The sequence below is a fragment of the Liolophura sinensis genome, chromosome 1, assembly GCF_032854445.1.
Source record: "Liolophura sinensis isolate JHLJ2023 chromosome 1, CUHK_Ljap_v2, whole genome shotgun sequence".
In the NCBI taxonomy this organism is placed as follows: domain Eukaryota; kingdom Metazoa; phylum Mollusca; class Polyplacophora; order Chitonida; family Chitonidae; genus Liolophura; species Liolophura sinensis.
Window position 1 is genome coordinate 65,875,072 of NC_088295.1, and position 21,158 is coordinate 65,896,229.

The 21,158-nt window shown below is 38.7% G+C and overlaps 2 protein-coding genes across 2 annotated transcripts in view; one reads left to right on the forward strand and one right to left on the reverse strand.

The window, feature by feature from the left end:
* The window catches only part of LOC135481984 (uncharacterized), a 48,886-nt gene extending 42,765 nt beyond the window's left edge, over nucleotides 1-6,121 (forward strand). Inside the window, exons 4-5 of the mRNA XM_064761789.1 lie at nucleotides 319-445; nucleotides 1,039-6,121. Coding sequence (XP_064617859.1) covers nucleotides 319-445; nucleotides 1,039-4,270 — 3,359 coding nt within the window. The 3' untranslated portion in view covers nucleotides 4,271-6,121. The remainder of the gene's footprint in view (nucleotides 1-318; nucleotides 446-1,038) is intronic.
* A 4,634-nt stretch (nucleotides 6,122-10,755) lies between these two features.
* On the reverse strand, nucleotides 10,756-20,872 carry LOC135482096 (membrane-bound transcription factor site-2 protease-like). The gene is made up of 9 exons (XM_064761934.1): nucleotides 20,509-20,872; nucleotides 19,322-19,591; nucleotides 18,551-18,654; nucleotides 17,438-17,684; nucleotides 16,141-16,321; nucleotides 15,422-15,513; nucleotides 13,940-14,135; nucleotides 12,919-12,994; nucleotides 10,756-11,640 (listed from the first exon to the last, which is right to left on the reverse strand). Exons 1-9 carry the CDS (start codon nucleotides 20,581-20,583, stop codon nucleotides 11,421-11,423), a joined length of 1,461 nt encoding a protein of 486 aa, XP_064618004.1. The 5' UTR covers nucleotides 20,584-20,872; the 3' UTR covers nucleotides 10,756-11,420.
* Nucleotides 20,873-21,158: the final 286 nt, after the last annotated feature.

The following is a 21,158-nucleotide window of genomic DNA, read 5'->3' on the forward strand; positions in this document are numbered from 1 at the left end:
GTTTAGCCCATCAAATTATTTTGGCTTATAAATCTGATTCCTCCACCCATAAACATGGTCGTTGGATTCACCCAGGGCTCTGCCTGGTTTCCTCCCACCATAATGCGGGCTGTCAAAAGTGAAATATTTTTGAGTACGATGTAAGACACCACTCAAATAAATAAAATCAACACCAATAAAATAAGTATATATAAACCTCTGATTGATTTTGTTTACTTGTCTGATTTTGCCGGGACATCAATGTTATCTGTATACTATGACAACATGGAACATGCAGAGTTTTGTACAGCTCCACAAGTTATCATTTTTCTCCAACAGGAAACTGGAGTGGAAGCAGTGCGCGGCACTCCATGGAGTCTGAGAGGGCTAAGTCTCTGGGAGCTCTGTCCCAGAGGTCAGTGGGCACAGATTCAGGCCGAGAGTCACCTACTCCAACCGCTGATGAGTAAGTTCATCAAAGTTAACTAGAACTCTTAGAAATGTTGTCTAACATTGAAAGAAGATGCAACATTACCTCCCCAACTTAAGGCTAACAATAAATAACTTGTTAATACTGGTCATGTTTATAATTTGTCCAGGCTCTGCCCGGTTTCCTTCCACCATTATGTGGGCTTAAAATACCAATTTATAAATAAATAAATAAAATTTGCCCTCTGCAAGTTTACAAGAAAAAAGTTCTTGCATGGTTTTATAATCAGGTTATTAATTCGGAATTAAGCTTAGAAATACCCAATAAAGTCTGGGTACATCTGTTAGAAGTCTGTTGCTTCAAAAGTTTGCAGGGACCATTGTGGTCATTTGTTGGAATCCAGCTAACTTTGGTCTGGTTGCAGCTGTGAGTCAGGAAGTATGTCAAGCACTTAACTAAAGACGAATGGTTTACTCTAGACACTCCAGTTTCCTTCCTTACCAGTAAACCTGCTCATTATCAGACAAGTGAAAACTTCTTGAGTGGAGCATTAAATACCAGCCAGATAAATCAATCAATCATTCCAAAGGTAGCTTCAAAATCTGATTGGATAACTCTGGTAATTTCAGGACAACAACAGACACTGCAGGAGAAGCTGGCGATGAGGGCAGTGTGGTAACAGGTGACACAGGAAAGTCCTGTGTGGACAGTAGGACAAAGTCTCGGCTAGACACAGAAGCCTGGCTACGTAACCTCAGTATCAGGGCAGCTGCCAGAGATGACTCATCCAGTAGCTCTGAAACTCTTGCCTCCCTCACCAAACAGAATGTGGCATCCTTGGAAGACTTCACTGGGGACATCCTGGAACGGTATCGGCTTATGGATGACGATGCATCATCAGTTTATTCTTTAGATCAAGAAGGGTTTTACACCTCATTCCACAATGACAGTGGCCTGCGACGAAGCACAACGACTCTATGGGAAGAGGAAGAAGCCACGTCTCCTGTAGATGGCAAGTCTTGCAGTGTCCACAGTGTCTCTAGTAACCTTTCTGTGGACAGTGTAATCTATAATCCGCTTTTAAAAACTGTTCCCTCACCTGTCATCATGAGACCGCCACCCAAAAGGCAGGTTTCTAGTGGAGGAGATAGTGATGGCAGTGCAATTTTCAATCTGCCAGCACCAACACCCCAACCCTCCCTGAACCCAACAGTAGACTTCTCTTTCTCTGAATCTGACCAAGAACTTATCTATGCAAGAGTAAAACAGAAGACAAGAATTTCGACGACAATGTATCCCTCCCTTTGTGATGTGTCTTCTTCAGACAGCGATGGAGAAGGCACGAGAACTAAGACAATTGGCACGGACAGACTTCACCAGCAGAAGCCCCTCTTTGATCCAGAGTCTGTGGAAGTGGTTGAACTTTTGCCTGGACTTAAGTCCAGTTTAGGAGCAGTTAAAGTTAATGATTTGCACAATGGTTTAGATAACAAAGGTAATCAAACTTCCAAAGTCCTTTCAACCTTTTCGTCCTCGGGAAGTAATGATTCATCTACCTTTGAAACCACAGGCAAGGTGGCTCCTCAAGCTAGCATGGCACAAAATGCATCAGAGTCAAACTTGGACAGGTCTACAGGATCTTCTTTCCAAAGCTTTTCGAGTGTTTCATCATTGGAAAGAAGGCCCTCGGCGGCCAAAGGGCAACCGAAACTTAAGCATTCGGGTTCCTTGGACGATTCTAATTTATTAGGGTCATCATCAGAGGATAAACCATGTAAGAAGCAAGTTTTCAATTCACTACCTCGCCATTACCATGTTTACAAGCGTAACAGTTTCGGGCCAGAATACACTAACTCGTGGCCCAGGTCTCATAATTCGGCTGACCATTTGTCAACCATTCCTCAGCCAGCCACTGGAATCTTGAAATCCACAAACAAGCCATCCAGTGTAACCAAGGCCCCAAAAACATTGAACTTTGCACCGGTGGTGAACATGTTCGATCCAGGGACCCCCGAAGCTGTCCAAGTTTTACTCACAAGTTCTGGAGAGTCTCCAGTTAGAGAAGTGAACAGAACAAAGCTGCCACAGACTAACTCTTTCACAGCGCCTGCAGGTAAAGCTGTGAAGCTTGAGAATGCCCGACCATTATCCTCAGGCTCTGAGTCTGAATGTACCATTGATGGTGAATTACCTGTTAAATACAGACCCACGCTCATTGTACGACCTGGTAAACGTCCTTCAAGTCGCTCTTCAGATGTTAATCCCTATGCCACTTCTCCACTGACGAAAAGCAGTGTGAAAAAGAGCACAGGAAGCTCTCTAAGCAGTAATGACAATGGAGAGTTAGGGGTGTACAGAAAATCCCTGGTGACATCTCCTACTGTGGACAGTGGCATTGGGTCTGTGGGTGACCTTAGCCCATCAACACCAACGTCGAGCCTCGGGGCAGATGAGGATTTTGAACATGAGGATTCAAGACAAAAGGTCAACAGTCCTGGCCAAGATAATGTGTTCACGAACAGCCTGACTCAACAGAAAGCACAACTGAATATAAACAATCCTCCCCCTAGTGGGTCAAATGTGGGTGCTGATACACAGAAAACTTTTGGATTAGGCCTTTTGGTAAATGGAGAAGACTTGGAATTCGCCGATGACAGCGACGGGACTCAAGACACTCCTGTACGTCGAGTTAGTCATGAGGCTCCGGAACCACCCAGCCTTTCCAGCAGCAGTGACAGTCTGGTAAACAGCAGGTCCAGCTACAGTGACTCTAAACTCATGGACAGATACCAGAGAAACAAAGCGGCATCTGTGTCCCATAACTCAACCTCTTCATTGCCATCGAGGAAGAGTTTACAACCACAGACGACAAGAGCCCAAGCGGTTAATACAACAGGGAGTCCGTCCACAAGGACAAGCTCTTACAGAAACGCGTGCGCTGATACCAGCAGATCGTCCTCATATAGAGTTGCACAGTCCACAAACAACTCATTTGGCAGCAAACTTGCTCAGCATAATCCTGCCCTATCAATACGCTCCGATTCTTATCGTGTGGCTTGTGAAGATCTGGTGCCTTCTGCTGTACCAGAACGTCAGAAAATACTGGATGCTCCGAGAAACAGTGTGGACATGACGGACACTGCACGCGCAGAATCGTACAGGGTTGCCATTGAGGAGATAGAAGATCCTGAAATATTTGAGTACAAACCTGTTAACAAGCGAGCGGCCATCACCAGCTTGGATCAGCTGTTGCCCAAGCCAGCAGGAAATGGTAGTAAAGGACTGAAGTCTCCCAAACAGATTAAAAGAAGTATCACTGAAAGTGCCTTTTTCTCGAGGTTGAGAGGAAAACCGGAGAAATCCACCTCGAAACTTTCCAGTTCTTCATCCGGACCACTTAAAGGCTCCTACACCCCCTTAGGTTTGTCAGAAAAGCAGGACACTAGTTCTAAACTGAAGACCCCGTCATCCTCCTACCGAGTCAAGCCAAAGTCCTCGACCTACGTCAGCTTCGATGTGTTGTCATCCGTCGAGGAAGTGAAGGAAGACAGCATGCACGGCTCGATGGAATCTGTCAGAGCTCCGTCCATCTCTTCAATTCAGTCATTCCAAAGTGGTCAGTCGTCCAACTCCTTCTTAAAAAGAGAGAGCTCGCTAGACCACGATGATCAGCGTCCGCTCGTCCGGAGAAGTCAGCGTCAACCCCCAGGTAAAGGTGTCGGGCACGTTATCCGTCCCAATGGGGACAACAGGAGAAGGTCCACGGGGAGCACTGGCAGCACCCGGGTGGTAGGCGGACCCCACGTTACCAACGGTTACTCACACCTACTTCAGGATCCATCCATGGAAACAGGGGTGTGACATCATGACCTGTCAAACGGTTCTCATTTCTTACTCACCCCATGTTAATGTTACCTTTCTAAAAGTATCATTATCATCTTCATCGACGGAAATCATCCCGCTGTCAAATGAAATTGTACAACGTACCCAAATGAATGTACCATGCAGCTATAAAACAATCGTCCATTGCTACAAATTTCTCCGAATGCAAAGCGTTCTTGTTGTAAATCACCATTCATTTTCCGGGGCACCTTAAAAGGAAAACATCCTATCAACCCTATTAAGTGCAATATCTGGCCTTGTTAAAGGACAGGGTATGCTACTGATGTTACCCGAAAGCTTAATTATTCAGGTCGCTGAATTCAGGTAACTTTCATCTGTAAAAGAATAATCGTGTTCATGATACTGTATGTTACATATGTGTTCATGTATGTGTTCATGGTATTGTATGTTACAACAGATCCTCCAAAGATTTAATGCTGTTCAATCGCCATGACCAACAGTGTACGGGATGATGGAGATTTGTAACATTTTAAAATGATATGACAAGTATACGCGTATAGGAACCAGACATTTCACAGAAAGTGAGTCGTATGTTACATATAGACTTCCGTTGATCACCTACCTCCAGCAGAACGAATGGCTTCATAATGCATCGTCCTGCCAGTTTAACTGTAGCTTGTAAATAAAGCGTCAACAGCAACGACATTTTCATCAACCGAAAGCATGCATGTCCTATTATTGCCAAGTGCCTTTTGGCATTTACTGTTATTATAGTTTCTTTGATCGCCCGTTTTCTTTGCTTGTACGTTCACTGTATATTACTGTAACGGCATGTTCATGTTTATATTATACAGTGTATACATACATATCCTTTAACAAATCGGTTATGTTGTGTGGTATTCAAGTAGAGCGAAAATGGCATTTTTTTTTTGCGAATATATAATATATACATACATATAGATATCTAGCTGCGTAAATATATTTTGTTTTACCAACGTTATTTTAGAACTCCCAGGACGAAACTATTTCAAAGCTTTTAGAAATGTTTTGTGAAAACTTTTTATTTCACTATATATACATAAAATTGCATGTGCCATATTTCGAATGTACTCTATTTTAGCCAGTTACAAGTTGGCGCATGGTATGGTTTGTGAAATGTTAAATCATAAATCATCGTTCTCGTAAAAGAAAGTTATTTGTAAATACACGTGTACAACTGTGTGGCATGATAAGGTCAGCAGTGAAGTAAGGGGGACTACTCTGGGTGATTTTTATAGAAGAATTCATCATTGATGCCTTTGTAGAAGGATGGCGGCGAAGCGTTCTTTAAGTTGAACTGTGGTTAAGAAGCACGGCCTTCTGATAGTTTTACTTGCAGCTGCATCGGATCATTTTTCAGTTATTAGGCCGAAATGATTTATCTTTCAGGAAATTTATTTCGTATCACTGAAGAGTTTTTTCTTCGTTTCGCAGTTTCGAAGTTTCGAATATTATTTCATCAATTGTATAAATTTATTGTAAATAAATTTCTGCAGTGATTGTCCAGCATTGGTCAGTGACGTTTCAGAAAAGAACATCCAAAAGTACATATCATAGAGGTGATGAGAAAATTGCAGGGCAAAGATTATAAAAATAATTTTTGCTTTGATCGTTTATTAAGTATTTTCGTTTGTATCATTAAGAGTGATGTTTGTTTGTTTATTTTTAATCGTGAAATGTAGTTTCATGCCTAGTTTGGTAGTTTACTTTTATTGGATTGTTAGTGTAGTTAGAATCATCGTACCAACTGCAGTTGATCGGTTGAGGTAAAGAAGGACATGTAAAACATGCTTTATATTAGAAATAGAATAAACTTTATTTTCAACAGTGGCTTGATATTTTTCTGGCTTTTGATTTGATTTTGATGCAGTAGGTCGTTATTAGACTAAACTAATGAGTGGGTCTTTAAGACAGTGCCCGCTACCTATGACCAAACACCATATGTGTAATGATTTGCCGGATCCTGGTGAAACTCATCTTTCATTAAAGGTCACAAGTCCGCCTTACTACTACACTGATGGTCCTGTAAAGGACAAGAGAATTCACGTGTTCAAGGTCACAAATCCGTCTTATTGGTACACGGATGTTCCGGTAAAGGGCAAGAGCATTGTCTTACGGGTACACTGATGTTCTGGTAAAGGACAAAAGCATTCACCTGTTTAAGGTCACAAATCAGTCTTACTGCTGCAGTAATGTTCCAGCAAGGAACACGAGAACTCACCTGTTCAAGGTCACAAATCGGTCTTACTGCTACACTGATGTTCCTGTAAGGGCTGAGAGCATTCACCTGTTTAAGGTGAGATCAGCCTTATGGCTACACTTACGTTATTGTAAGGGACAAGGGAATTCACTTGCTGAAGGTCACAAGTCAGTCTTACTGGTACACGGATGTTCCGGTAAAGGATAAAAGCATTCACCTGTTTAAGGTCACAAATCAGTCTTACTGCTGCACTAATGTTCCTGTAAGGAACACGAGAACTCACCTGTTCAAGGTCACAAATCAGACTTACTGCTACACTGATATTCCTGTAAGGGACAAGGGAATTTATGTGTTTAAGGTCATAACATAGCCTTATTGATACACGGATGTTCCTGTAAAGGACAAGAGAATCCACATGTTCTACGGCCCAAATCAGTCTTACTGGTACGTTTTATTTCATTGGTTAAAAGGGGATTTTTGGTTTCATAGTAATGATTAAATACCTATATATTATACGACTGTGGAATACCTGTAGCCGTTTTGATACTACCGCTCATTATGTCGCACAAGAATACGGAAATTTTAAATGTTAAAGATACCCAGTATTTTTTTCCAGATAATCTAATTTATTAATTGTCTTGCTGGAATTCACGTCAGGAAATATTCAGTATACAAGTCTTTTTTAATCAACGGTCGAAAACACATCCACATGCACCGGGTATTTGTCCGCCGACAGACTAATATGTATTTATTTCATTGACGACTAACGTATGCACAAGAATATTTTACGTATGGCAGTCACTTTTATGGGCAGTTGTTGCAGGTATGGAGTATTTATAACTGAGTATAACTGAGGTGAGCAAATATCACAGATATGGAAGGCGACGAATAGAACCGCAACCTATGAACGTATAAGTTGATGAGAGAACGTGGATCTATTTGTACATCTTGAAAAAGTTAAAAATATTCATCCAATAAACGAGCGCTGATACTCGATGTCAACATGTTTTATGTAGGTTTTTTTACAAAATGCTTGCATATTGAGCAAACATTTTGAGAGTCATCCCTCACCTCATGAGAATAAGACATTCATATTGAGACAAACCATCATACTGAGATAACCTATCATACTGAGATAAATAATCATAATGAGATGAACCTTCACATTGAGACAAACCATCATACTGGAGCAAACCATCATAATGAGATACACTATCATTGAGATGTACCATCATATTGAGATGTATCATCATATGGAGACAAACCTGCACATTGAGACAAACCCGTATATTGGGGCAAACCATCATACGGAGAAAAACCATCATACTGAGATAAGCTATCATATTGAGGCCAACCATCATACTGAGGCAAACCATCATATTGGGGCAAACAGGCATCTTGAGGGAAACCATAATTTTGAGATGAATCGTCATTATTGAGGCACTGACCTCGGTGGTATTAGTGAAATATTCTTGAATACAGCTTAAAACAGCAATCAAATAAATAAAATAAATAAATACTGAGGCAAACCATTATATTGAGACAAACTTTCATATTGAGGTAAACCAGTGTATTGTGGCAAACCATCATACAGAATCTATGCATCGAACCAAGACATTTGTACTCCAGCAGTCAACGAATAAGGACGTTCCAGGTCAATAATTGTATGGCCACTTCCCCAAACGATCTTGAACAAAAAGAACTAAGATTGTATATAAAGTACAAAAATAGGCCAGAATCATGCAAAGAGAAACAGTCAACATTTTTATAAGATTTTTATAATATGCAAGGTATGTTTTAGGCGACTGAGTGAAATCAGCATTCAGATTGTGTACCCTGCTAGAATATAAGTTGACGATTAAACTATCATATTTATGCAAACCATCATAATGACACGAACCTTAGCAAAATGAACAGAAACACAAGGCACATAGTTGATAAAAGTTTTATCAGCGGACATGTCTTTTATTTGCTTATATCATCAATGTGGTTTTTCTTTCTTATTTCAAAATATTGGTCCCAGGTAGTTCTATGTACATGTATACTGGCACATGACTTTATCTCATATCCATTCTGCCCAGAGGATTGGCAGAACCAAAATTTTCTGAAAAGTCTTACTACAGCAATGACAATATTCTCTGACCTCTGCTCATAAATTCAATTTTGAAACATCTGATATATACACAAGGGAAATCATCCATTATAACAATGTAATAATTAATCTGAAACAATAACAAACAGCAATAGAGAGCCTTTCTGCCATTTTGCCTACTTCCAGCACTAGGACAGACTATTGGCCTGCCTTGTTAACATGGTACAGTATCAGTAAAAATTACAGACAAAATTCTTCATCTTTACAGCTCATGACATCCTTGCCCTGCAAAATAAACAATTCACAGGTATAATGCCATCAAAAAAGGTTCAGAAGGTCTTAAAAGGGCTGTGATTTTCCCAGACCCCTGTAAAACTTACCCCCGTCATATAACTTAAAAAACCAGAAATAACACCTACTGTATTTCTGAAACCTTTCCGCAAGTTCGCAAGCCCTTCATGCAACCATATTCTAAAGCCAATATTTTGTGTAGACTGATATGATTGTACTTCTTGTGAAGCCCTGAAACTTGCAAAGCAAACCAATGTAGGTTTGGCTCCAAAATCAAATAATAAACGTGCATAAAACGCACTAAAAGTTACTCTTTCACATGTGAAAAGGTTGAAGCATTAGGGTATAATCAGACAACTATGTGAATGATGCCATCAACATGGGTTATCTTACACTGTTGTACATGTACATACTGTCCCGTGTTAAACTGAGGTCAAAGATACTTGACGCCTTCTATAAAAGTCACATCACTTACATGTAATACTCTATCACGGTAAATACATCCAGGACAATCTCAAACTCACCAAAACTGAGATGTCCTATGAATAAGATTTTGTTTTGTCTTGTTGAGCGAATGGTCCATGATAAGTAAAATCAGGCCCACTTTTATAATTGCTAGGATGTGAAACATTTGACTGACACATTGAGTGTGTCTCTTACAGAGTTGATTGGTAATTGTTAAAATCACCTGATATGCTGATGCTGAAAAGACTTATCCCTCTATTAAACATAATGAATGAATGAATGAATGAATGATTATGGCTTAAAGCCACTTTAGCAATATTTCAGCCATATCGTGGTGAACCTCTGAAAGAGTATCAATGTAACTCTGAAGTGACATGGCCTAGGTAGAAATTACAGTATTCCTTCAGTTTTCCAAATATTTGTACAAGAAATACAGTACCATCTTTAGAGATAAGTTAATGGTTCAAAGAAAGTCACCAAAATCTAGAAAACCTATAATAATATGGAAGCATTTTTTTTTTTTTGATTCATGATTCATGTACATTCACAACTGATTAAGCCTGTTTGTTAATCTAATATCTTATGCTTTCATCTGGTTGTAAAAACTGCATAACATTACATGTTTGGTCCATAAAAGAAACATTCCAATAGCAACTTGGTTTGTGTTCAGTCTAATTGTGCGATGTAGCTAATGGCATTCAACCTTGGCCAACTCTTCATCAAAGCATTGGACCACATTTCAGAGGCTTGGTTCCACAAGAAAATTGACTGCAACTACCATGGCAAAAAATGTCTCCAAGATATATTGCTGTGGTACATGTAGTTACTTGCTGTGGTACACGTAGTTACTTGCTGTGGTACATGTAATTACAACTTACTGTATTTGACATAAACTTTCGTCCATGATAAAGTTTGACTTATTTAGCTTGGTTCAAGTGATATTAGAAGGGTATTCTGATTTTTTTCTTTAGACAGTACGATCAACTCCTACTGGGAAAATGGATGTTTCAGCATCAAAAGTAATATTTTTTATTTGCTGCTGGCAGTGTAATTTTCTTGAGCAAACGTTTACATCAAATACAGTAGTTGTCATTACAACAGCTTTGTGGAACAGCACTGATATTGGTAGCTGTAACGACATGAGTGCAAGAGGATTAATGCCTTTGAAAGAATTTCCAGTACCCCATTAAATGAATAAACTTTAAGATCCAAACTGTGTTTACTTCTGATACAACTCCAGTCTGCCAACATTAAATAATGAGTTAAATTTTTGAATGCTAGTAATATCTAATTCTGAGGCCTGATAAAACATGTAAACATCAATAGTCCTGAACACACAGTACAGTCGATAAAAGGAAAAAAAAAAAAAAAACGACAAGAAAAAAAAAAAAAACAAAAAAAAACACAGATCAGGGGTAATATTCATATTTGTTCATAACTATACAGGAACTCCCTAACAAGCCCCCCCCCTCCCCATGTTAACGGCATGAGATCAGCTGTTCTTCTTCCCGCCCTCTGTGCTTTACAGAATCTGCAGTATTGGTATGGCAGGGAGAACATAATTTTTCTCAAACAACCCATTAAAACATTCTGATCTCAAACTCATCTATAACGCATGGAATTTTTCAATCGGTATTTTTCAACATATGTAGTAATATGCAATTTACATTTAATCACACAAAATTACACCATCTAATAACCCTTTAGTACAACAGATTTTAAACCAAGTCGGTGAAAAGCTTAATGAAATTACAGGTGATTTACTGTATAAGTCGGCTGGTTTTAGTCCTCTGATGATACTGGAAAACAATGAGCATACATTCCAATGCACATTACTAACTTTTGTTCTTCATCACAAATTTCTTTTTGACGAAATTTCAAGACACTCTCATGTGGTTTATGCATGTTACAAGCTTTTTTTACCCAGAAACTGTAATATATAATTCAACCACTATAATGATGCTGGAACCCCACTTCTGATGGAATATCATTTATCAACCTGAATATATATACGTATACTATACCAGATACATGTAATCAATGTGCTTCAAGCTGAGATCTGTACAAAAAACATAAACTCTTTAAAAAAACAATGTACACATTGCAATGAAAACATTAGTTAACAACAACAACGTTCCAAAGAGAATGACGACGGTGTATATGGCACCCCGAGCTTCTCGGTCCGGGAAGGTTGATCGCAGAGAGAGCTCAATGAACGCATGGCAGATCCATTGTCCGTCAAGTGCGTAGCATGGAACCACATTGAGGATGATTAGAGCACCAGAGAGAGAAATGAGATATCTGAGCAGAGTTAAGGTGGACTGTGGGTAAGAATTCTCAAGATTTCAGAAGTCAACAATCTACATACATCAGTGAATGAATCACCTGATTCTTCTAGGTTAACCAATACACTATTAAATCATAAAGCAACTCATGGTGACACAAGGGTTTTTTTTCTTTGTTACTTTATCTATACTTTCTAATTATTGTTTTATTTCAAAAATAATAGCAGATTGAAAATCCTTCGCATCAAAGCCCCTACTCTCTAGAAGTAGATACACTTACCACGAAAGTTCAAATCTATACAATTGGAAACTCAAAACTGAGCTTTTTTTTCTGGTCCCGATGACTTTACTTACTATAACTATAACTACTTACCAACTATAACCCGGTATTGAGTTTAATTCCGCTTTAATAAAGACCAGTAATTTTGTGAACGTGAAAGTATATATGATTTACCAGTATATACATATAGATGAGAGAGAGAAAGTTTAACTTCATTTAAGGTTCATTTCTGATCATGGTTTTATTGTTGGTACACACATATACTTTTACAAGTATATTATCCTGATGAGAGATATGCACTGTATAATAAAACAGTTATAAACACAGTCAAGCAACACAGTTAGTTTAGGATTCAATCGTCCTCTATAGTCAGTCAGGAACTGCTAACACGGCGTAGTTGTCAAAAGGCCATTGCGTTGTTGTATACAGTCCATAATTTGTTAGAAGCTCAGTCATTGGTCCACAGGAGACATACAGCCAATGGGATAGCGTGTGTCAAAGAGACATTCATTGAAAGCTAGCATGTGTTGTATCTACTTTTCTTTCACTTTTCTGGCATACCGAAGATTGATCAAGCTAAATACAAATGGACTCCCACATTGTTTTATACCCACTAAACCTTATCACCATGGTTTGAATATATATTTGTAGCCTAATTTTAATTTAATTACAGCCAGTACACACATGACCACTTCGGCCAGTCATGGATGCAGCCATTGGCATTTGAAGTTGACCGCTCACTGCTACGGACATATTTTCAAATGCATTTCAGTTTATATCCAAAAATTTAAGTATCTGTACAAGAAAAATACAGAAATGAGTTTTTTTAACCCCAATTTTCAGTTTTAACTGAATTTTACCACTGAATACCAGGGTCTAAAATTGACGTCTGTGAATCCCTGCTAATATAACCAATGTATTAATTTATTTCATAGGTTTAGACTATGTTCATCACAGAAATGTATACCTGAAAGAGCATCAAATGTTATGTCATTTTTTCCATCAAAAGGATACTTACAAAAAGTTTCTAGGACATATGGTAAATTGATAGGAATGAAGGCACTGGCTGGCACATAATTGCTGACTCCCACTGCAGAGGAAAAACATTAAGCAAGTTTAACGGTACAAACATCCCCAAATTTTCTTCTTGCATAAGATAAGTCTGATAACAAAACTTGCTTTCAGTTCAAAAGACTACACGCAATGTCACATCTGTAAGGCGGGTACTACTCTTAATTTGCTACTCAAAGAGCAACACAGCAGAATAGTCTCCCTTGTCCATCCATAGATTTATTTATTTATTTGATTGGACTTTTTTTTGTTTGGGGATTGGCAGGAGGAAACTGAACAGAGCCTGGGGGAATCCCCAGCCATCCATAAGTTACTGAAAAACCTTTCCACTAATGACCAGAAAGGAAACAAGCAAACATACGTGTACATGTAATGCATAAATAGAAACATCTTCTTATTTATTTATTTTACATGTATTTGTGTTTAAGCCACACTCAAGAATATTTCACTTATACGACAGCGGTCAGCATTATGTGTGAGGAAACCAAACAGAGCCCGGGGGAAACCCACAGCTGTATCCATGGAAACACAGATCTACAGGTACCACATAAACTGAATACATTCCGAGTTGACAAAACCACATGTTTTGGTGATCTTGTCAATATGCATGTTTAAGGCTACAAAAATAGAGTGAGGTCCTTCTGTGATATGATGCCATCGATTTACGGCACAGGTCAGGTCAATCAGACAATTTTAACATTGGCTGCTATATACAATATAGAAAACTAATTACGGTTAATGCCATCAATCTTCCAAGTTATGTCCATGGATGGGTTTGGCATCAAATGTTGCAAAAATAGAGATATTCATCTGGTAACCTAACCTATATGTAAACACAATTACCATTTTCCAAAAGGCAAGAGGCTGTACTCAGTCAAAAAATGGCAAATTTCATTTTGCACAAGATGTCTCTCGGCTGTCATAATGACATAACTTACGAACGGCGGGTTGCATGTAGAATTACCTGAGTAGTGAAGATCCAGTGGATGACCTAAGAATAATAATGGTGGTTTCCTGCCGTGGAAAACTCGCAGTAGCTTTGTGGTGTTATCAGTGGCTGGTAGGACACAGGCCATGTCCAGGTTAGGGGTGAAGCAGTCACTGTGCAGCTTACACGGTGGACGGTCTGTCGTACTGCGCGCTGGCAAACACGCATATTTCTGAAAACATGATTATTTGGCACTTTAAACAATACATACAAGGATAATATGTAGTTTATTTATTTATTTGATTGTAGTTTTATGTCAAACTCAAGAATGTATCACTTTTACAAAGGTGGCCTGCATTACGGTGGGAGGATAATCACGAACATCTGCAGGTTGCTTGCAATCCTACAAATTTGTACCGTAGGATGTGTCCTAAATTGTGAAAGTACAAAAAAAATGCTTCTGAGCTTTCTACTTGGGGCATCAAAATGTGATAGCTGTCACAGCAATTCTGTGGGGAAAAGAATCCAAATGAGTGGTGTTGTGCTGCTCTTGTTTTCTCAGCTTGTTTCTTGTTGACGTGAATTTTAAAAATTTCCCACCGCTGATGGAAAGTATGCATAAAATAGAGTAGTCAATAAGAGATGTAAAATATGCCTCAGAAATGAAAAACTTTTTGAGCATTTTTTGGAAAAACTTTCTTAATATTCCTTGATACCATGATATTTGTTTAAAATTCATTTTAACTTTTCCATTAACATGCTTAATACAAATAATGATAACCACTACGTTCACAGATACAACAGCACCAAAAATTGTAGGAAATACAAGACCATAACAATTTGTAGGAAATACAAGACCATAACAAACTGTAGGAAATACAAGACCATAACAAATTGTAGGAAATACAAGACCATAACAAATTGTAGGAAATATAAAACCATAACAAATTGTAGGAAATACAAGACCATAACAAATTGTAGGAAATATAAAACCATAACAAAGTGTAGGAAATATAAAACCATAACAAACTGTAGCAAAATACAAGACCATAACAAATTGTAGGAAATATAAAACCATAACAAACTGTAGGAAATACAAAAGTATAACAAACTGTAGGAAAAAAAGAATATAGATGGCACAAGACCATTACAAATATTTCATATGCAAATGTCAGTGTGAACATTCACCTTGACATGAACACACTAAGAACACTTGCACTTGCAACAAGTTCCAGGCCTATCTTCTTGCAAGCACGAAATAATGACAGTATAGTCTAAAATGATTTCATAATCTTGAGTTTTTGCCTTTGTGAAAGGAAATTTCCGACCGTTCATTTGTTTATTTTATTCGTGCATTTACGGTTAACCGGCCTCATTACAATCGGCCAAATTCACATTTTAGGTTTGCTTTTCAACACTCAAGTTCATTTTGTTTACTGTACGTATAAACAGAGCTTATTTTTAAACCATTTATGAGCACAAAACATGTAAAATCATAGTGACTGATCAACGGCTTACCAGATCAGGACTGGCTCTTGTATGATAGGAAAAACAGAGATGAGTACTACTGGTGCGATTGCAACAGTCTTTAGCTGGGACATCAGACAAACCTGAAAATAACCCAGAAAATTTATGGAAATGCAAACAGAATCTAAGTTCACATTATAAGAAAATGCAAACTTTACAGAGAATTTACTTGGTGAAGAACAATGAAAATCCTTTCTACCTTGGGTGGTACAGATTGTTCATGTTTCTGACTTATTTTGAATTATTTTGTACATGTACATGTATTTGCACTCAGAACTACCTCCTTTTTGTCCCGAGAGAGTTTTCCATGAAATACTTACTGACCTATGATGTTTAGCCACAACAAACAGTTCTCCGAGTTACACAGTCTGCTGGCCACTTGATCAGAGTTTTCACATCCCACCCTTTCACACAGACCATTCACTCCACACACATTTTCCACATGTTACAACCACTGCAAGTGGTTGTAAGCATTTGTTTAATATCTCATTTTGCGGAGTACAACAGTTATACATGCACATTTGTGGTTATCCAAAATGACTATAAATTTCATCCATGACTAACTTGCCCATTTTTCCTGATTCTTAGAGTTCCATTGATTGTAGAAAAGTGTTTTGAGGTTTGCTTCGAACATGGGATGATATTCTACCGGAATAGTGTAAGTTTCAGCACCAAAAATAATATACAGTGACAGGCATGTGATTACTCACTCTTAGTGGCTGTGTCCCACTTGTCTATTAGGGCCAGGGACATACAATAGCCCGAGTTCCTCTCCTGAAGACTGACACGAATACATGTCTGCCAGTCCTCTACGCTCGTCACTCGACAGTCCCCTATGCTGGTCACATGATCACCAACAGCCAATCCAAGAGGACCCGACACGGCAGAATTCTGACAGATATAGGAGTTGAATCAATAAGTATTATTTTTACTTGGGAAGTTTTTCGTTTCACTTAGGCCTATTATAATGGTTCCCGGGTTAATGGACTGGAAACCATCACACCTTGGAAAGGGATCTGACAAATGAAACCTCAGACACAGTCAACTGAATATTCTGGTTTACCACATTAAGCCTAATGACTCGAAGGATTTTGGTCTCCAGGTCCAGACTAATAAGAACAATGTACTTACAAGGGCATCACAAATGGGTCGTATTATCATACAACCAATACATTTTAATCTACATGTATATTGGAGTTTGAAGTCGGGAGACCTGGGATCAAACCTGGGTCAGGTCATACCAACGTCTTTAAAACTGGTACTTGTTGTAAATCCACACCTTCTTGAGGGTCAAATCGTCTGAAAACTCGAAAAACTTAACTCCAGGATTCTTTAACGACCTGTTTTTACAACTGCATGCTGAAGAGCAAACGATTTCGTGGAGAACTTCAATATGCTTGTTGTCACTCTTGTCGCTGTTTTTAACACTGAACTAAATGGCAAAGCTCTGACAGCTAGCAAATTTATTTATTTATTTGAGTGGTGTTTTACGCCGTACTCAACAATATATCACTTATACGACGGCGGCCATCATTATGGTGGGAGGAAACCGGGCAGAGCCCGGGGCAAAACCCACGACCATCCACAGGTTGCTGGAAGACCTTCATGGTTTTTATACACTTATTACAATTACAGACCTTCCCACTTACGGCCGGAGAGGAAACTGACCTAAGCTGGACTTGAACTCACAGCGACAGCTCGTAAAGGTTGGGCTTGTACTATGTACTTTGGCGCAGACTACCGAGTGTTGTTGAAAAGGATGCATAAAACCAGCCTCATTATCTAGTGATTTTAAGTGCCATATTTCTCAGATTATTGTACCCTTTTTGAATATTTGTTCCAACTCAATTTAACAACACAGGGCTAGCTAATTATGAAGAACAATAAATCTGGACACCAATCCTTTAAGCCATAAATTCCTGATCTGCTGCAAGCTCATGTGCATTAAGCTATTTCTACGCATGTCAGAAATGTTACACTAAAAACACACAATGACATGAAACTTACTTCTAAAACATGGGTTAAAACCACTGCATTACCAACGGTGTAAAAGGGAACCAGTAACCATGGCAACACAAATAAAAATATCACAGACGCTAATACGATGATGAAATTATGCCACACTCCTGCACAGTAAATCCTCAGCTGTCGTAAGGGGGAGATAATCTGTAAGTGTTCTGTTGATAAATCCACATAAGCTCCAGGATACAGCAGTAAGACAAAGATTCCGAATCCGTTCACTCGAACTTGTTCTCTGAAAAGAGATAATTCAGTTTATGTCTCAAAGTCATGAGACGTTCAACACTTTTAAAGGAATGAAGTAACAACAAAAATGACTGAAGCATTTAACCTGTTACATTTTACAGATTAACTCAGTGCTTACATTTTAAATACATGTATAATTCTTGGAACCCCGAGGTATACATTTACAACATTGGAAAGCGGGGATACTTCATCATCAATAACACTGAATCAACAAATCAGATTTTTTTATCACATTTTCGTCACTCGAAGGAAATATGATTCTTTATTTATTTATTTTTTGATTGGTGTTTTACGTTGTTCTCAAGAATATTTCACTCATACAGCGGCGGCCAGCATTTTGGCAGGAGAAAACCAAGCAAAGCTAAGGGGAAACTCATGAACATTTGCAGGTTGCTGGCAGACCTTCCCATGTATGGCTGGGGAGGAAGCCAGCATCAGCAGAGAGAACAGTGTGTGTCTCCTTGGAAAATGTGCCAAGCTGGCACGCTAACCACCTCGGATACTTTTCAGCCACAACGGTAATTAGTTCAGACAGAAGTTTATCTATTTATTTTTCTTGTGATAAAATATATTAAAATATAAAATGTATTAAATAAATGATTACATGCTGACCAGAGAAGAAAGTTAATAGGGGTACATGTACCCTCTGGGATTCTAGTTTGTTGCTCACTGGGGATTCTCAAGGGCAACATGACCGTTGAACTAATGGCTTCTGCTGTAAATCCAATAGCCCTTGAGCAATAAGGATTTAGGTTTGAATACCTATGAACAAAACACAACTCGCTATGCACAGACATGACACTTTCCCCTTTGAACTGTAATTAATCAATTAAAAATACAACAATTTTGTCTCACCTGACAGCTGCCACGGCATGTCCGACCTCATGGAGAATACCACAGACAAGGAGTGTGAGCAGGTAATATGTAATCTGACTAGCCGGCAGATTTACGCCTGGCATCTGAGCAAACAAAAAACGTCATAATATATTAAGCAGCAATCATATTACGTAATATTTCTGATCATCACGACATGAACTGTACATGTAGGTCCATTGAATTTGCATACTGAAATAAACATAAATTTCATTAACTTGCCCATTTTTCCTGATTCTGAGAGTTCTATTGATTTCAGAAAGGTATTTTGAGGTTTACCTGGAACATGGGATGATATTCAATTAGAAAGTTGTTAGTTTCAACACCAAAATTAATATTTTGTGACATTTATTTCCCTCTAAAAATGCACTTTTGTGAACAAAATTTTAAGTCATTTAGGGTAAGTGCAAATTTTCAGCAGCAGAGAAGCTTTTTGCACAAATTTTCTATCTTCTGGATGTTAGCTCACATCAGGCTGTTTCCTGTTTGGAGCAGGTACACCAAACTCATCTACCTGCAGTATTTTAGTTCCAGACCCTCAGCGGAAAATCCACTCACACAATGGCTGCTCTGACATCTTTACAACATCTGGAATTTGACTGATCTGTATTTGTATCGTATTGTAAATATCATTTAATATTTTACGCAAAAACATTTCCCATGAAGCCATAGTAATAGCAGTTGTTTTTTTTCCTAAAGAAAAGACATTTAATAATTTCTAACAGACACGATAAATAAATTCTTGTCCCATACCACTGGCGTTAGGACTTGTTGTTCGACTGGCTGTCTGCGAATAGTGTTGATGACCAGTAAACTCAGCAAAAACACGGACATCACCATGGCAACCAATGCGAACACTATGCCCATGGTGAACCAGGCGCGGAGAAATCCAGGCTTCCATTGAGCGATTCTGACAAAAAGGCGATTAAACCAGGTAGAGAACCATCTAAGCTGACAGATGGAGACCGAGAGTCCAGTGCCGTCCAGAAACTGCAGGTATGACCGGGAATAGCGCCGCTTCGCCTGATACAACAGAGACAGTAAAACTCGAAGTGAAAAAATCATTTACTTATTTTTAGAAACCTGACATGCATACAGACATAAAGATACTGAAAGAGTTCCATGTAACTGCTGTCTTTCAAACATAAATAAGACCACTAAAGAACAAAGCTACCTGACCCCCCCCCTAAAAATAAATAAATAAAGCTTAAACATTAAAAACTTAAATTTCACTTGGGTATTTCATCATTATTCATCAAAAGAAAAGCATTGGTCTGTATTAATATGAAACTACAACACAAACACTTCCTTGGGTGGTGGGGTGGTGGGGGTGTGGCATGAGGTTCAACTAAAATTACTCCACAAGAATTTCTTCGGCACTCTCAGTCATTTTATGCGGTGACTTATCGGTGTGAAAACTTTCAGCCACTTCACTAAGCAATGTCTGGCTAAGAAAAATTAATTACAATCTGCATGTAATTTAATTTCAAAATACATGTACATTTAAATTGTATTGAAATATGAAAGTGGGGAAAATTGGTCAGATTGTTGTCAAGGTTACATTCAGAGTAAAATGCAAAATGGTGTTCAATTTTAACATAGTGGGACACCTTGTATCCTTCAAATTTAAACATTTACATCTGAATAATCATGCTGCGCAAGTTTTCTTGCCAGTTATCTGCAATTTTTGCTGAATTATAATACCACAAATAATATTTCACATTTATTTTCGTCATTTATCAAATATTGATTCTGATAAGAAATCATCATCTAACAAGACTGTAAAATTGTATATTAATCTAAGAAAATTAACTAATTTGTGAAAAGCTCGGAGTTCACGACCTCAACTGGAAACAGATGTTGCAAACGAGCATCCCTGGATGCATTTTCTCTGCATAAAACTTGTGTGTTAATTTTCTTCCCACCACGCACTCTCTCACCTTTAAAAAGACATCAAGTAAATAAAGGGATGACCAGAAGCCAAAGACGACCGCAATCCCTGTGGCCTGTTGCATTCTGAGTGGCCATGTGCGCCCACCCCACTGTTGTTGTCAAAGGGAGCCAAAACAATGACCAATCCGACTAAAAATAGAACAACTTCATCGTGCGTCCAACTCGCTCTCAACACGTATTGTACACGCTGGAAACGCCGCGTACGGCCCGATCTCACACGCCAAGCATCGCGTGGGGAGGGGATCTCTACTTCTTCAGGCCACTAAGCCACATTTTCACCACTGTCGTTTGTTCGAAGAGGCAAATATGTTCGGTTGTGAGATGGAATTGAGTAAAACCACTTTACTTGAACATGCTTTCCTTCCGTCCTTGTCCGATAAGGTCAAAGGTTACGGAGGCATTACTGGGTTATTATTGGATAGATCGGCAAACAGGGGGCATGCAATTTTTACCGATAGAATAGTGATGCTTTATCAATCAGCAGGAAGAATACCGCTCCAGCATGCATTAGATTTAAGCGTATATTATTAAAACTGCATTTATCTGTAATAAAACCTGGCGAACATTCTACTGATGTATGTCAACACACGAAACTTTGATAAAATTTTACGGTAAAGAGTGCGACCCCCAAAAACTA

Excerpts from the sequence above, each read along its gene's own strand:
- LOC135482096 (XM_064761934.1), bottom strand. The coding sequence starts at position 20,583 with ATGCAACAGGCCACAGGGATTGCGGTCGTCTTTGGCTTCTGGTCATCC. Across the intron at positions 19,592-20,508 it reads TACTTGATGTCTTTTTAAAG|GCGAAGCGGCGCTATTCCCG; the intron begins GTGAGAGAGTGC and ends CTGTTGTATCAG. Across the intron at positions 16,322-17,437 it reads TTTTAACCCATGTTTTAGAA|AATTCTGCCGTGTCGGGTCC; the intron begins GTAAGTTTCATG and ends TATATCTGTCAG.